The sequence below is a fragment of the Haliotis rufescens genome, unplaced genomic scaffold (genome assembly GCF_023055435.1).
Source record: "Haliotis rufescens isolate VD_foot unplaced genomic scaffold, xgHalRufe1.0.p SCAF_49, whole genome shotgun sequence".
NCBI classification, from domain to species: domain Eukaryota; kingdom Metazoa; phylum Mollusca; class Gastropoda; order Lepetellida; family Haliotidae; genus Haliotis; species Haliotis rufescens.
This window is the reverse complement of record NW_025964212.1, coordinates 175,628-188,734: the sequence shown is the minus strand read 5'-3', so window position 1 is coordinate 188,734 and position 13,107 is coordinate 175,628. Positions and strand designations below refer to the sequence as shown.

General features: G+C 41.4%; 1 protein-coding gene across 1 annotated transcript in view; it reads right to left on the bottom strand.

Moving 5' to 3' along the window:
• LOC124139005 (multidrug resistance-associated protein 1-like) overlaps positions 1 to 10,575 on the bottom strand; it is a 30,167-nt gene extending 19,592 nt beyond the window's left edge. Inside the window, exons 1-8 of the mRNA XM_046505954.2 lie at positions 10,490 to 10,575; positions 7,009 to 7,185; positions 6,131 to 6,250; positions 5,134 to 5,262; positions 4,379 to 4,492; positions 3,440 to 3,501; positions 1,699 to 1,830; positions 431 to 685 (exon numbers count right to left, since the gene is read on the bottom strand). Coding sequence (XP_046361910.2) covers positions 431 to 685; positions 1,699 to 1,830; positions 3,440 to 3,501; positions 4,379 to 4,492; positions 5,134 to 5,262; positions 6,131 to 6,250; positions 7,009 to 7,185; positions 10,490 to 10,522 — 1,022 coding nt within the window. The 5' untranslated portion in view covers positions 10,523 to 10,575. The remainder of the gene's footprint in view (positions 1 to 430; positions 686 to 1,698; positions 1,831 to 3,439; positions 3,502 to 4,378; positions 4,493 to 5,133; positions 5,263 to 6,130; positions 6,251 to 7,008; positions 7,186 to 10,489) is intronic.
• Between the last annotated feature and the right edge of the window lie 2,532 nt (positions 10,576 to 13,107).

Genomic DNA, 13,107 nt, shown 5'->3' with positions numbered 1-13,107 from the left:
TGTGCAATAATTTTACATAAACCGCCTGAAGAGAGAGCTGTCTTTTAAGCGGATGGTTTTAACAAATCAGGTGTGCTATTGCTGTTCATATCGCGCTTTAAAATATATGTATTACAGTAAACTACGGTTATAACGAACACGCTTATAACGAACTGACCGATATAACGAACTTATTTTTTAGTCCCGGCCATTTGTTGTATATATGCTGTATATATACTTATAACGAACTACGGTTATAACGAACTAAAATAAGTGGTCCCTTTGAGTTCGTTATATCCGTAGTTTACTGTACAAGAAATGAATGAAATACAGGTTCGTCAACAGACGGAAAGTCATTGATGAGGAGCATGGGTTAACAGTCTGTGTTTTCATGGCCCCATTATATTTTGCAATATAAGCATAGAAAACAGTGTTATATGTGGCTACCTACCCGAGTATCAAAGGACTTGCAAATCTAAGCAAGTCGCTCACAAGTACCCATACTTGAAACTGTATCAAGTCGAACCAGAACGTTTTCCACAAGGTCATGGCCAGGGAGATTTCTTTTCCACAAGCTGTCTCCTTCGTCTGTTTTCTCTGTTGATTTTTACTTCCCAACAAAGGGGATGTTTCATCACTAGCATCCAAACTGAGAGAGTCATTAAGTCTTTTTGAATAATACACTCTCTTGTCTCCCTCATTGCTTCTGCAATAGGAAAGTATAAAAATAGTACACATCAACTGATTCTGACATCACATCATTTTATGCATATAGGGCTAGCTGCAGGTGTATTCCCTGTCAAACTGTCTGGGGTGTATTTTATTCAGGATGATAAGTAACTAGACAAAACTGTCGATGTTACATATACAGGATTACGGTCACGTTGTTAACATACTAATTGTCTGGGTTTTTTAATGTTCTTTAACGCCTCAATCAGTCAATATATGACGGATTTCTTTAAATAATATTGACCAGACAATCCAGTGACTGACATCATGAGCATCGGTCTACGCAATTGGGGTACGATGACATGCATCAACCAAATCAGCGAGCCTGGCCACCCGATCCCTTTAGTCGCCTCTGATGGGTCACTGAAGACATGGATCTTCACGGGGCAAGATATTATTTATTTCTGGTACACGAAGATCAATCACAAACTGATACCTGCAATAATTAATTTTGAGTGAATGAGGGAGTTTGTTTAACGCCGCTGTGGTCTTCATTTCACTGAGCATTGGGGGTAGGAGGCGTGACTTAGAGTTTGGAGGGGAGCATCCGACGTATTGCAGGTCTTATATTTCTACCATATTGGTGAATTCCTCCACCTCGAATATGGTACTCAAAACAGGGACATAATCAGACGAACCTGTAACACAAACCCACGATCACAGACCTCTGGCAAGGAAGGCTCAGGTTCGCCAATGTGCACAGCGAATTGTGGCGCCAAAGAAGACTGGGCCAACAGGGCTCCCCTCACTATGGAATACTGTAAGGGACATTCTCGCGATCTCGACCTGTGCAAACGAGGTAAATATGCCCAAAACACGAGAATGCGAGATCGCGAGAACGCGATATTTTGACCAAATTTCGCGTTCTCGCAATCTCGCATTCTCCGGTTTGGGGCATATTTAGCTCGTTTCAAAAGGTCGAGAATGCGAGATCGCGAGAATGTCCCTTACAGTATCCCATACCTCACTGTAATGTAACAAGCTGTTTACCTTCTTGGCTTACTAGTCTGTTTGCTCCACCGTGACAGAAAGCCAGGCGTGTTGCGGGCAGACGATAAAGCTGGATGAATATCATCGACGTCTGCTTCTGTCAACGACTTTCGGTAGCCCTTGAGCAATAACCTACGACGCAAGCATGAGTGTGTGAGTGAGTAAGATTATATTTACAGAGCTTTTAGTAATTTTCCAGCCATATCAGATCGCTGGATACCAGGAATTGGCTTCGTATATCGTCCCCAAGTGGGAAATCGAACTCGGATCTTCTTCTTCTAAGGCAAAACAACGCTACCAGACCGCCCCTTACTCTTGCTTGAGTGACTGAGTTTTAACAGTATTTCACTTATATAGTGCCAGCTTGAGAGAAAACGCCGAAGTGATAGACGTTTACCACTTTTTGAAAACCCACGAGCACGGGTATAGTGCTGACAAACCTGGAAACATAATCCGGGAGAACCTGGATTCAAACCCACGATTTTACTCTTGCATGAACTGTGATTCGCTGTGCAGAGTTGCGTCCCTTGGGCACGCCAGAATCCTATGATTGTGGGTTCGAATCATGGTTCGCCCCGATTGTTTCTTGGTTTGTCAGCACCATACCCGCACTCGTGGGTTTCACTGAAGTGGTAAACGTCTAAGACCTGCATCACTTCGGGCTTTCCTCCAAAATTAAGCTGACACGCCGCGATATAATTGGAATACTGTTAAAAGCGGCGTCAAACCCAACTCACTCACTTGCATGGAGTTCTTGTTGCTTGATTTTTGTTGGTAATTTGGTCGTCTTTCTGGTTAGAAGGCACTGATGACTTTGAGTTTTCAATGTGTTATTTCTCGACCGTGGTCGGCTCTACATGTTGTCCTTTAGTTCTTGGCGGTGGGGTAGCCTTGTAGTAACAGCATTCGCTCGTCATGCCGAAAACCCAGTTTCGATTCCCTATCTGGATACAATGTGTGAAGACCATTTCTGATGTCTCCCACCATGATATTGCTGGAATATTGCATCAAGCGGCGTAAAACCATACTCACTCACTCATCTTTATTTTATGCACATACTTTTAGAATTAATGTGTTGATATTCTTTGATCTTAATTATTAATTGTTTCACGGTGTTGTTTTAAAAGTGAGAAGTAAACAAATATATTGCTGTCCGTGTTTGGCAGGTGTTAATGATGATGTTGAGAAGCGGGGACGGTCGGGCAGCCTAGTGGTTAAAGCGTTCGCTCGTCACGCCGAAGACCCGGGTTCGATTCCCGACATGGGTACAATGTGTGAAGCCCATTTCTGGTGTCCCCCGCCGTGATAGTGCTGGATTATTGCTAAAATCAGCGTAAAACCATACTCAGTCAGTCTGATGTCATCACTCCAATTGTCTCCAATGATCACAAGAACTTCAAAATGTTTCAGTTAACTAGATCTCAATGTAATTTTATACTTTACTTGAACAGATTCTTTTTTCATGAAAGCATTTCATCAATAAAAGGACATGGTTTATAAGATATTTTGCAAATATCCAATCTCCTACCCCTAATCTCCTCATACTGTAGGCATGGTAAGTATTTATTTATAGAAGAAATCCTTTTGCGGTTTATTAAGCTGTTTCAAGAGGCATGGATTACAGATGAAACCTGTTATGTAAACTTTCATGAGACTGGAACAAAAATTTAGATGGAATTTTATTTCCATACTCACTCACTCACTCACTCACTCACTCACTCACTCACATTAGAAGCATTACCTGTTCATCCACCAGAACGTAATTCTTGAGAGGAAGGACGAATGTAGTTCAGTGCATGGTTTCTGTGAGTGATCAAGAACTGTTGTCAGTATTTTGGGGGAACTAATCCATGACAACTCATGAATCCAAGGCAACAAGCACTTACTTATGGAATCCTAGAATGGACATTGTCACCCTTATAAAAACAAGCAAAAATTATCCAAAACGTCAACTCGACATTCGATCATTTGTCTCATGATCACGCGCTGAATAATATATTTGTTTTACGAAAGAGCGACAATGCATCATTATCAATATGTTGCTTTGTCTCGCATTTTAATGCTTCTGTTACACATTTAATATAAGAAGGGCAACAGTGAGACAACGCAATATATTTTCACCTTGAAAATATATCGCGGTGTCTCATTGTCGTCCTTTGGTAAAAAAACAAACAAAAAAAACGTCAGAGCTGGACAATGCGACAAATGGTCAAAATGTCGTATTGTCGCGCTTCAGTTATTTTGGACTCTTTGGTTTTGTTTTTGTAAGAGCAACGATGTCTAGAATTTCATACTTTCTCAAATTAAGTACATTTTTCCACAAGCACCTGCTGTAATGTGGAATTGTTCTTCACTTTAATGATCTGAGTATAGATTTCGACATGTTCAGTCTGTATGTCTGTTGAGATGACACATCGCATTAACTACAGAAAGTTACAGAAACTACAGTAAAGTACGGTTATAACGAACTCAAGGGGACTACTAATTTTAGTTCGCTATAACCGTAGTTCGTTATAAGCATATATACAGCAAAACTACAGCAATTATCGGGACCAAAAAAGTAAGTTCGTTATATCCGTCAGTTCCTTTGAAGCGTGTTCGTTATAACCGTAGTTTACTGTAGCGACATTGTTCCTGAAGACACTTGGTATTCTTGGATTATGACAATAAACGGACATACCGTGTCCTGGCTTGAAGAATCTGAAGGCGTTTCTGCAAAACAGCTGATGAACAGTTCTGATACTACCAGCCCATGATATATGTAGAATGTTACTGTGTAGACACTTTTATCCTGCTGAAAAATATTGATTTTAATACTTAAGACATGGCTAGCTGAGCAATACTTTTGGGATGTCAAATGTGATTGTTTTTGTTCATTAAATGTGTGTTAAATAACGCATCACTGACATTACGTACGCGTGAAAAACTGCATTCGTGACCAACTCGTGTTATTCCGGGACAAGCCGAATAGCGACTCGTGCCCCTCGTGCCCCCCTAACGACTGTATAACAAGAGGGATGACTTCAACATTCAAATAGTCAGGTTTCTCTGTATGCCATCCTTATTCCAGCAGTTCCAGCCTTTGGTGTCTACATGCATTTCACAACTTTTGAGGTGCAGTCGAGCATGCTCTTTCTACGAATATTTCAAAGACCGTCACACGACTCTGATTAAAGTAACAACATTGAGGGCCTCAGTAAAGCTCACAAAATGTTACGTGGGGACATATTCCAGAATTTTTATCAGATGAACGTCAATATTCATTGAGCTTACATAATAAATAATAAATTAAGACGCTAAAAATCTCATTATGGAACTGGTCCCCCAGTGCAATATATCTGCATTGAGAGAGTAGTTCCTTAACAAGTTACGGACATTGTTGGATAATATCAAAAATAAATAAAAAGCCATTTTAGGATGCTATCTGTAAATTACCTCTTGAATGATGATGGAGTAGAAGGGGACGATGCCAGTCAGTGTGAGCAGCAGCCAGAAGGTGAACATTACCCCGGAAGTGATGAGGCCTTTCTTCCTCTCCAGGAGCAGCAGCAGTATAGCAAACAGCTGAATAAGACACCAATAACATGTTCTTATGCCTGGGATTTTGTTTTCAGTCCGAGTATTAATTTTACTTGATTTATGGATACATCGACTAAATGTTTCACACGTGTTGATTGAAAACGCTTTTTTGCGAAAGGTCTGTTGACTATTGAAAAAACAATGTCCAAGATGGTCGAAGGGGACACAGGAAAGTAAACCTTAAACTTTTACCCCTCCCTACCAAAAGAATGCCTTCAAGAGGTAATATTGTATTTTAATTTGGACCATCGACCATGTGATATTGTGAAAATCTCTAATTCAAGCTGCAAATGTGCAAATATGTACATAATACCAATGAAAGTTGCTTTGCAAATTCTGGATTTATTTTTTTGGGGAAAATATTTCTTGAAGGCAATCGGTGAAGGTTTGTTTGTTTGTTTGTTGTTTAACGCCGCACTCGGCAATATTCCAGCTATATGACGGCGGTCTGTACGTAATCGACTCTGGACCAGACAATCCAGTGATTGACATCATGAGCATCGATGCACACATTTTGGACACGATGACATGCACCAACCAAGTCAGCGAGCCTGACCACCCAATCCCGTTAATCGCCTCTTACGACAAGCATAGTCACTTTTTACGGCAAGCGTGTGTTTGCTGAAGACCTACATTTCGGATACGATGACATGCATCAACCAAGTCAGCGAACCTGAATACCCAATCCAGTTAGTCGCCTCTTACGACAAGCATAGTCGCCTTTTACGGCAAGAGTGGGTTTGCTGAAGACCTATTATACCCCGGATATTCACGGGTCAATCGGTGAAGGTAGATCCACTGGATCGTAGTTGTTATCATCAGATATAAACTAACGTTATTCGTTACATCTTACAAAAGTCACTGTATGGACAGCAGGTGCGATGGTGAAGGCTTTAAAAGTGTTGAAGTTGACGTCCTCATCAGCAACGATAAGCCGGGTTGTGGAGAGAATGACAAGACAAGAGCAAAGGATCTGGAAAAAGAACAGGATGGAAGGCCAATGGTGATATTCACAATGATATGTAGACGAGGGGCATGACGTTTAAGGAGCCACAATTCTCTACGCTGACTCTTCTGATTGTGTCTCGGTTTGTTTGTTGTATAACGCCGCACTCGGCAATATTCCAGCTCTAAGACGGCGGTCTGTAAATAATGGAGTCTGGACCAGACAATCCACTGATTGACAACATCAGCAACGATTAATGTGTGTATCCCTTATTTTTTTATTGATATTGTTCGAACATAGGTGAAAAGAGATATACTGATTAACTCACTTTGATTACATATTTTCCGAAATTATGCGAGTCGTAATAAACATATATAGTTTTAAGGTCCAAGCATAGGATAGTCAATATATGGTTGCACCTCACCATCTATTCTGGACATTTATTTCTTGATGACGCGTTTTTACAAACGTACCATTTGTTTGTTTGTTGTTTAACGCCGCACTCAGCAATATTCAAGCTTTATGACGGCGGTCTGTAAATAATCGAGTCTGGACCAGATAATCCACTGAGTGACAACATGAGCATCGATCCACGCAATTGGGATCGATGACATGCATCAACCAAGTCAGCGAGCCTGACCACCCGATCCCATTAGTCGCCTCTTACGACAAGCATAGTCACCTTTTACGGCAAGCATGGGTTGCTGAAGACCTATTCTACCCCGGATCTTCACGGGTCTACAAACGTACTAGCATAGGGTACTCGAATTACGGTTACTGTTTACCATCTTTGCTATAAATTTATATCTTGATGAAAGTGGCGTCGGTGTGACGTTCAGGAGGTAGTAGAGATAGAACGGTGACGTCAGCCACAGCCACCCACATGGCACCCACACCAACACCGTGGACTGGAAGCATTCTGTGAACTGAGGCCATGTGTTGTACCAGGTCAGGTTTGTGTCCTAGAGAAGACAGTATATGTTACATAAAATAAAAGCGACAAAAACCGTTTCCATATTCATTAAGAAAGCTCTACTAAATGCCGAGTTCAATGTACGATATCATGTTGTAAGATAATATATTATGTTGACAAAAAGAGTCATTTGCTTGGATGAAGTCCTCTGGCCTGGTTGTGAAACAGAAGGCTTTCTGTTTGCCTCCCAGAGTGAGTCAGTTCCCACTCGAAACCGTCAATGTGTGATTTGGCCTCAAAATGGCAATATGAAATGTAGATTATGCAATGAATTTAATGAGCCTGTCCAACACATTGTCAGTGGACGCCCAGCTATGGCTCAAACACAGTATCTTAAGCGGCATGATGGAGTGGCTCGACCCTTTTATTACCGTTTTCGCTATACTTGTGGTTTTGACACAGAGGTTCATCCATGGTACGACCCAGAATATGAAGAGGGTGTCATGGAAAATGATAAATACGAAACTCTTTGGAATAGGCCCGTTTCCAGCCTCAGACCTATCCAGGCCAACAAACCTGATTTTTACCTTTTTGATAACTCCAATAAAATCATTTATGTTATTGAATTCGCTGTCCCTTTTGACACTAATGTCAATGCGGACCTCGTTTTTGACATGTCTCGCTTGTATCCCAAGTACCATGTTGTCCGACTCATTGTTGTCATTGTTCTCGGTGCCTAAGGTTTGGTACCTCCCAATCTGTTGTCTGACATTGGTTCGCTGCCAGGAATACAGCCCTTCTGGCAATCTGTGTAATGCAGAACAGCTGCAGTGTTGGGGAGTCTTCACATTCTCCGAAAAGTTCTGGCTGGGTTCGACTGGGTAGTCTGGGCTGCGTGTAGAGGGGGCAAGGGCCCTGAGCTGATGATGAGCCTAACCAGCCTGACTGTGCCAGGATCACCCAAACCCTCTAAATATGTTTAAAGTTTTGGTCCACCGAGGTCTAAAGATCTACGTGTCCATAATGTTTTGTTGCTGTATGACTAATAGTGTTTCTCTCATACAGGAAGTTGACACTGAAAATATACCTGATTACTACGATCGGTCTTCGCCTTCCTTTAGTTACCACCACCCACATACCCCCATATTAAGCTTTTATCCCCACACATTTATGATCCTATAAACATGTATAAAGCTGTTAAACACAATCTTAAACATGTCAAATTTATAGGACAAGGAACCTGTTTCAGGTTGTGTTTAGGATCTAAACACATTTTGTACAGTGTACATACAGGGTGAATTCATGGGCGGTTGAGTGAAAACATACGGTAGGGTGTATGTATGGGCGGTAGAGTGTATATATACGGTAGGGGGAATGTATGGGCTGTAGAGTGTATATATACGGTAGGGGGAATGTATGGGCGGTAGAGTGTATATATACGGTAGGGTGTATGTATGGGCTGTAGAGTGTATATATACGGTAGGGGGAATGCATGGGCGGTAGAGTGTATATATACGGTAGGGTGTATGGATGGGCTGTAGAGTGTATATATACGGTAGGGGGAATGCATGGGCGGTAGAGTGTATATATACGGTAGGGTGTATGTATCGGCGGTAGAGTGTATATATATGGTAGGGTGTATGTATGGGCTGTAGAGTGTATATATACGGTAGGGGGAATGCATGGGCGGTAGAGTGTATATATAAGGTAGGGGGAATGTATGGGCTGTAGAGTGTATATATACGGTAGGGTGTATGTATGGGCTGTAGAGTGTATATATACGGTAGGGGGAATGCATGGGCGGTAGAGTGTATATATACGGTAGAGTGTATATATACAGTAGGGTTATGCATGGGCGGTAGAGTGTATATATAAGGTAGGGTGTATGTATGGGCTGTAGAGTGTATATATAAGGTAGGGTGTATGTATGGGCGGTAGAGTGTATATATAAGGTAGGGTTATGCATGGGCGGTAGAGTGTATATATACAGTAGGGTTATGCATGGGCGGTAGAGTGTATATATAAGGTAGGGTGTATGTATGGGCTGTAGAGTGTATATATACAGTAGGGTTATGCATGGGCGGTAGAGTGTATATATAAGGTAGGGTTATGCATGGGCGGTAGAGTGTATATATAAGGTAGGGTGTATGTATGGGCTGTAGAGTGTATATATAAGGTAGGGTGTATGTATGGGCGGTAGAGTGTATATATAAGGTAGGGTTATGCATGGGCGGTAGAGTGTATATATACAGTAGGGTTATGCATGGGCGGTAGAGTGTATATATAAGGTAGGGTGTATGTATGGGCGGTAGAGTGTATATATAAGGTAGGGTGTATGTATGGGCTGTAGAGTGTATATATAAGGTAGGGTTATGCATGGGCGGTAGAGTGTATATATAAGGTAGGGTGTATGTATGGGCTGTAGAGTGTATATATAAGGTAGGGTGTATGTATGGGCGGTAGAGTGTATATATAAGGTAGGGTGTATGTATGGGCGGTAGAGTGTATATATAAGGTAGGGTTATGCATGGGCGGTAGAGTGTATATATAAGGTAGGGTGTATGTATGGGCTGTAGAGTGTATATATAAGGTAGGGTGTATGTATGGGCGGTAGAGTGTATATATAAGGTAGGGTGTATGTATGGGCGGTAGAGTGTATATATAAGGTAGGGTGTATGTATGGGCGGTAGAGTGTATATATAAGGTAGGGTGTATGTATGGGCTGTAGAGTGTATATATAAGGTAGGGTGTATGTATGGGCGGTAGAGTGTATATATAAGGTAGGGTGTATGTATGGGCGGTAGAGTGTATATATACGGTAGGGTGTATGTATGGGCGGTAGAGTGTATATATATGGTAGGGTGTATGTATGGGCTGTAGAGTGTATATATACGGTAGGGTTATGCATGGGCGGTAGAGTGTATACATAAGCATGGGTCGTCCTAGTGTATATGTGCGGTATGGTGTAAATACAGCACGGTAGTCACTGAAACTCTACCAACAGTCTTTTACAACAGCCGTGTTCCTGCATGCGGTGAGGGGGATAAGAATAACTTAAAGCTGACGCAGTTCCCAGTGAAAGTCGAGTAAAAAACTGTGTTCTTTTAAAGCAGAATGCCCCATCGGGGGAAAAGCCCACAGAAATATTAGAGCACATTTTTCTCAACTTCAGTGCTGGGTGTTTGAACGTTTTGACTTTTTACAGCCAGACACCGTTGCACACGAATATTCAAATACCTCCGCAGTATTTGGGGGATTTATTTAAAACTAGGGGCCATGTGTTGTTTTAAAAAATGAGGGGTTTCGAAACCGTACAGAGGAAGTCATGGTACAAAGCATTTTGTTCCACTCACCCATAACGTCGTTCCATTACAAAGAGAGGCCATGTTATAATGTGAAGCACAATGACTCAAATTCTAGTACTATAAGTGGCATTATGACTAACCGTGTTATCTGGCTCTCTTTCGGGGACACACGTACGTCGTGACCCACACGAAACGACCTAGATCTATGACATTTGCCCTGTTTGCAAAGGTAAAGCGTCTTTTCTTATCCGTTGTCGATGGGAGGGGGCGGGGGAGTACATTTTTTAAAAAAAAAAGGGGGGTGGCCACCCCAGGTACATTATAATAATAGGGGGTGGCAACCCCAGAAACAGCCACACCTTGATCCGCCACTGAATAATTAATACAGAGTTTAGCCATTGTTTCTGTGTATATAAGGTCATCATTATCTGATAAATTGATATAGAAATTAAAACTTTGCACAGCAGAACAAAAAACTGTGATTTGTGTGACGCGAATCAAATGTGCTGGGACTGCCAAGTAGCCGGGGTTATTGTCCCCCCTTTAAATCAACACGATCTTGTTTCCACTTTTAAGTCTCCGAAAGATGTGATTAGCGGGATCGGGTGGTCAGGCTCGCTAACCTGGTTGATGCATCAGTTTATCATATTCCAATTGCGAAGATGGATGGTCATGTTAATCACTGAATTGTTTGGTCCAGACTCGATCATTTACAGACCGTCGTCATACAGCTGGTATATTGTTGCGTGCGGCTTTAAACAACGAACAAAGGTGGCATATACACTGTAAACCCTTACCGTGTCTTATACGGTAAAGGTTGGCAGCATGCTGCCAGTTATCCTCCCGTAAATCTTACGGTGTGCTGTTGGAATATATAGCGTAATTGTTACAGTAAAACGTTGACGGCAATGTCTCAATTGTATTCAGTACTGGCCATAAAAGACTTAATGCAAGTTGTATATCGTCAGATCCGGGGTAGAATAAGTCTTCAGCAACCCATGCTTGCCGTAAAAGGGGACCAACGGGAACGGGTGGTCAGGCTCGCTGACTTGCATGTCATCGTATTCCAATTGCGTGGATCGATGCTCATGATGTCAATCACTTGATTGTCTCGTCCAGACTCGATTATTTACAGACCGCCGTCATATAGCTGGAATATTGCTGAGTGAGGCGTTAAACAACAAACCAACGAACCAACTCTACAACTGGAATACTATCCAAAGCGGCGTTACACTCACTCACTGACATTTTTCTTCTATTTCAGTTGTAACTTCAGTGCGTATTGCACATGAACATTTTACGGGCGGTTGAATCAATGACTCAATTGTGTGCGCATACGCCTGTGACCAAACCTTGTCCTTTTCCCACGAGATAGGGTCGCATATTATTTCGATCTAGCCAGTTAAAACCCTTATCTATGAGGTCAGATTAATATAACGAGGTAATATGCAGTAATCCTGGTTCGACGGTCTGATGATCAGGTAGCAGGTAGACAAATGTTTGCCTAGTAACATGCCCCCCATGGCCACCCCCCCCCCCCCCCCCCCCCCCCCCCCAAGCATCTATCTGTGATTACAAATGAAATTTGTACATTAAAACGAAGCGATAATATTACTTTTATGTGTTTTCACATGTTCAGTCGTAGTACGTTATGATTATTTATTGTTTCATATTTTAACGCGAGCCGACCTGTCATTATTATGAAAATAATTCAGACAATTAATATGTTCGACCGTGTACAGTTTGAACTAATAATTTACTGCAAAGATGGTAAATTGATGTTTACTTATTCTAAAAATTTATAATTTTTTTCTGTTTTTAAAAGTAAATCCTCCTCGTCGCATTTTCATTAAAGCAGCTAAAAATGTATTTCACAAAGTTGCCATCGTAGTTTTGAGAGGTGATGTCGACGTAGTCATGTTACAAAAGATAAACTGTCGTGCAAAAGACAGTATACACTACAAATTTAGATTTGACCCAAAAATTACAAACTTTATCAAAACGTTACTAGGCTAATTAAAATCTGTCGCCGAAACACTGCAAACTTAAGGTACAAAATACAACTATGATACCCCCATCAAAAACATCATCATTGAAAAACATATATGTAGCTACCATCAAACAGGGGGGTGTACTTTATTTTGCCCGAGAGTTTGTTCATGGAGACCCGGTTTAGAATATGTTTCCAGCGACTTGTGCTTGTCGTAATCTGAGTCAACCAATCAGATTCGATTACTTGTTAGATTGCGTGTCGTCGTAACCGGGCGGCATGGAACGTCACTCTTAATATCAATCATTGGTTTGTCTGGTCCAAATTAGACTGTTTTTGACTGGTGAGGTGCAGCTGGAATATTGTTGGGTGCAGTTTAAACAGCAAACCAACGACGAAATATATATTAACTGTATCAGAATTATTTTTTATGAAAGTGTAAATTAAATTTCGCCAAGATGATTAAAGGAATATTTTCGTTTTTACAGTTGTTAGGGTTCTTGGTTATAATTTAAGTTTAATTAATGGATAAGATCGTTTGATGATGTCAATCACTGGATTGTCTGGTCCAGTCTCGATTATTTACACAACGCCGTCATATAGCTGGAATATTGCTGAGTGCGGCGTTAAACAACAAACAAACAATCAAAATGATTTGATTATCTAAGAGTCCCTG